Genomic DNA, 3,101 nt, shown 5'->3' on the forward strand with positions numbered 1-3,101 from the left:
CACAATACATCTACAATACATGCAACAATGAAATAACGTCATGTTAACTATCCATCTACTATAATACGGATCTTAAACACTGGAAGTTTCGTAACAAAAACAAACTTCTGAAGCCATATAGGACTATAGCTATGTTCTAACTCCACACAATACATCTGAACAACCAAATGTTTGGAAAATAATATTTACAAAATGGATGACTGATCAAGTTTTACAGGCGGGCAGTAATAACAATTAATAAAACGAGCTAATTAACTAGCTCATACAGATTGAAAGTGTTGCAAATTACTTTGGGTTGACGCTGATACCAACCGGCGCAACTTCGGCGAAGTCATGTATCTTGCTACAAGGGCAGCGACGGTGAGGAGCTCGCCGCCACTGCTGAGCTGCTTGGCGTGCGATTCCCTGCCGCACCCGCGGCCCACGTAGCACAGCATATCCACCCACACCTCGCAGATCATCTCTAGCGTGTCACAAACGGTTGGTGAGTCTCGCCGGCCGACGAGGACCTTACCGAGCTCGCATCCTCTCCGCAACGGTTTGTTGGATGTAATGCGATTAGCAGGGAGGTCCTCGTCGTAACGTCGTAGCAGGCGACGCAGTACCTCAACTGAGCTGCAATCCACGCAAGTGGTGAGGCACTCCGTCAATTCGCCGTACGCATCGCCGCTGCCATCTGGAGGCAGCATATGGGGACGTGCGGCGAGGAAAAGCAGGTAGTTGGACAGCGCCTGCGCCGCCTCGGCGAGATCAGCCGGTGCCCGGCCCCGGTCACCGCCGCCGCCGCCATCTGGAGGGTTTGCTTGCTCCTGCTGATCCTTGTACCAGCAGCCCAGGTAGACGTCAATGGCGATGTGCCATACCAGGATGCTCTCATCCAGCTTGTTGAACTTGACACAAGAGGCCAAGTTCTCGTACAATCCTCTGTTCATGAGTGCCTCCCGACCCCATTGCCTCGCCTCTGGTACCGCACGCTGAGACGAAGAAGTGGAAGCAGAGCTTTCCTCTTCCTCCTCTTCCACCTGAGCCTCCTGCATTTCCTCTTCTTCTTCCTCGTCCTCCTCTCGAGCCTCCGGCATCGCCTTGATTCTCTTCAGCAGCAGCTGCTTGATGCACGCTGAGACAGGGACGGACCATGAGCAAGCCTGCATGTCCCACCAATTCTCGACTCCCACCCATTTCGCTACTCTTCTTATTCGGCTGGCCCTGCTGCGCACGCAAAACTGAACCAGGTTGTGCTGCCGCATGCAGCGCGACCAGCTGCACCTCCTCCTCAAATCTGCCGCTCGTACCAGCCGGCGGAGATACAAAACGACACCCACAACAAAAGTACTTGCAGCGATTCTTTTCGATCCGCTGCTGCGCAGGCTACTGCGTTTCAGTAGCAGAGCACATGTCCAGCTCGAGAACATGGCCCTGACAAGGGACGCAGTCTCCAGGACGACGGCCCCGACGAAGAGGACGTAGGTCACAATGACATCCACCCTGCTGTAACTGTAACCTCCCTTGAGCTTACGATGATGGCCGTCGCACAAGAGCAGTATATTAAACAACAAGAAGGCCACGCCGACGGCCAGACACGAAAGCAGACGGATGCAGAGGCCATACCAAGTGTGCGTGACCTCAGCCTTGGTATAGAAGAGGTCGTGGACCAGGGAGACCTGCATCTCGACCATCTTGTACACGTCCTCCCCATCCAGCTCTGATCCTGCTGGAGTAGCTGTGCCATACAAAGCTATAGGAGATAACGGCCCCTTGAACACATCCTTGGCATAATCCAATAGCAGGTGAGCTTTCAGCAGGAAGGCTTCTGGATCCAAGCGGCGCCTTTTCAAGGACTCCGGCACCACCAATGGACACTCTGAACCTTCTCCACCTCCACGACGACCCCGGTAGTTTCCAGTTGGGCTGCTACCGGCGCACCGGAGCGCCCACACTCTTTCCCCATACTTGACAAGACCGACGAAAAACACGAGGATAGTGACCAGCAGGAGCAAGGACCAGCGCTCGCCGACGATGATCGAGGACCCGTAGATGATGTAGGCGGCGGCGGCCACCTGCGCGATGAACGTCTGCAGGTGGCGCAGCCACAGCTTGTTGTCCTCGAGGGCGTAGGCGGTGATGTTGTCCTGCCCACCCAGGTGCAGCAGCAGGAATGGCGCCCATAGCGCCAGCAGCTCGTGCTCCGGCGACCTGCTTGTCACGGACAGGTGCCCGAGGACGTAGATCGCCGTCGCATCGGCCAGCATGTATGCCGACCCGACGAAGGCCATTAGCACACCGGAGTCGATGTGGCGGCGGAGCTCCGCTACGATGAGGAGTGCGACCTGGACAGTCAGGCTGAGCAGCACCAGCGCTTGGAGACCCCATTCTTTCCATGCCTCCATCACAACCTCTGCTCCTGCCATCGATTCCTCTAGCTCGCTTGCTTCTGAAATGAATTCGTCAATCAATTATATTGACACACAACAAGTCAAAATTACGTACTCTTTTCTTTTTATTAATTTACACACACAACATTGTAAAACCTTAGCCGTATCTAGCTTCTTCTAGCCGGCTGCCGGCCAAAGCATTCCCACTGCCATGAGAACTTCTATTAGAATTAGAGATTTTATAATGTAATATTAGAAAAGTCCAAATTACTACCCTCAACTATGGCTAAAGTTACCTCGCAAAACAAAAATTATGGCTAAAGTCCGGATAACCCCTAAACTATTTGTTGGTTTAGTTTGCCCCCAAAACTTTGTCATTTTGTTCAATATACCCCCTAATACATTTTGTTTTTTTTTCTCCATGCACAAATGGAATCTTATGTTAAAATTTTGTGAGATAATAGTAGATATCATGAAATATGTTAGAAAAATGTATCATGCTTTTTTCATCGCTATTTTGATGGGGTAGTGGATTTAATAATAAATTGATCATTGAAACATAAATTTATATGAAAAATAATGATGATAAATTCATAATATATTTTTTGACATCCGTTGTGATGTCTATTACCACTTTGCATAATTCGAAGTTAAAATTCCACTTGTGTATGGAGAAATAAAAAATACAAATTCTACTAGGGGGTAAATTGAACCAAATGATATAGTTCA

At 50.2% G+C, this 3,101-nt stretch overlaps 1 protein-coding gene across 1 annotated transcript; it reads right to left on the reverse strand.

Annotated features, from left to right (window-relative positions):
* Window positions 1-260: 260 nt before the first annotated feature.
* Window positions 261-2,422, reverse strand: LOC120680879. The gene is made up of 2 exons (XM_039962460.1): window positions 1,083-2,422; window positions 261-959 (listed from the first exon to the last, which is right to left on the reverse strand). The coding sequence occupies exons 1-2, from the start codon at window positions 2,406-2,408 to the stop codon at window positions 261-263; spliced, it is 2,025 nt and encodes a 674-aa protein (XP_039818394.1). The 5' UTR covers window positions 2,409-2,422.
* Window positions 2,423-3,101: the final 679 nt, after the last annotated feature.

This window comes from Panicum virgatum, chromosome 7N (assembly GCF_016808335.1).
Source record: "Panicum virgatum strain AP13 chromosome 7N, P.virgatum_v5, whole genome shotgun sequence".
In the NCBI taxonomy this organism is placed as follows: domain Eukaryota; kingdom Viridiplantae; phylum Streptophyta; class Magnoliopsida; order Poales; family Poaceae; genus Panicum; species Panicum virgatum.

Bases quoted from the DNA above. Each gene is read 5' to 3' on its own strand.
- LOC120680879 (XM_039962460.1), bottom strand. From the start codon at position 2,408: ATGGCAGGAGCAGAGGTTGTGATGGAGGCATGGAAAGAATGGGGTCTC. The intron at 960-1,082 runs GCGATGCCGGAG...GCGGTACCAGAG, and splicing joins TGCTGCTGAAGAGAATCAAG to GCGAGGCAATGGGGTCGGGA.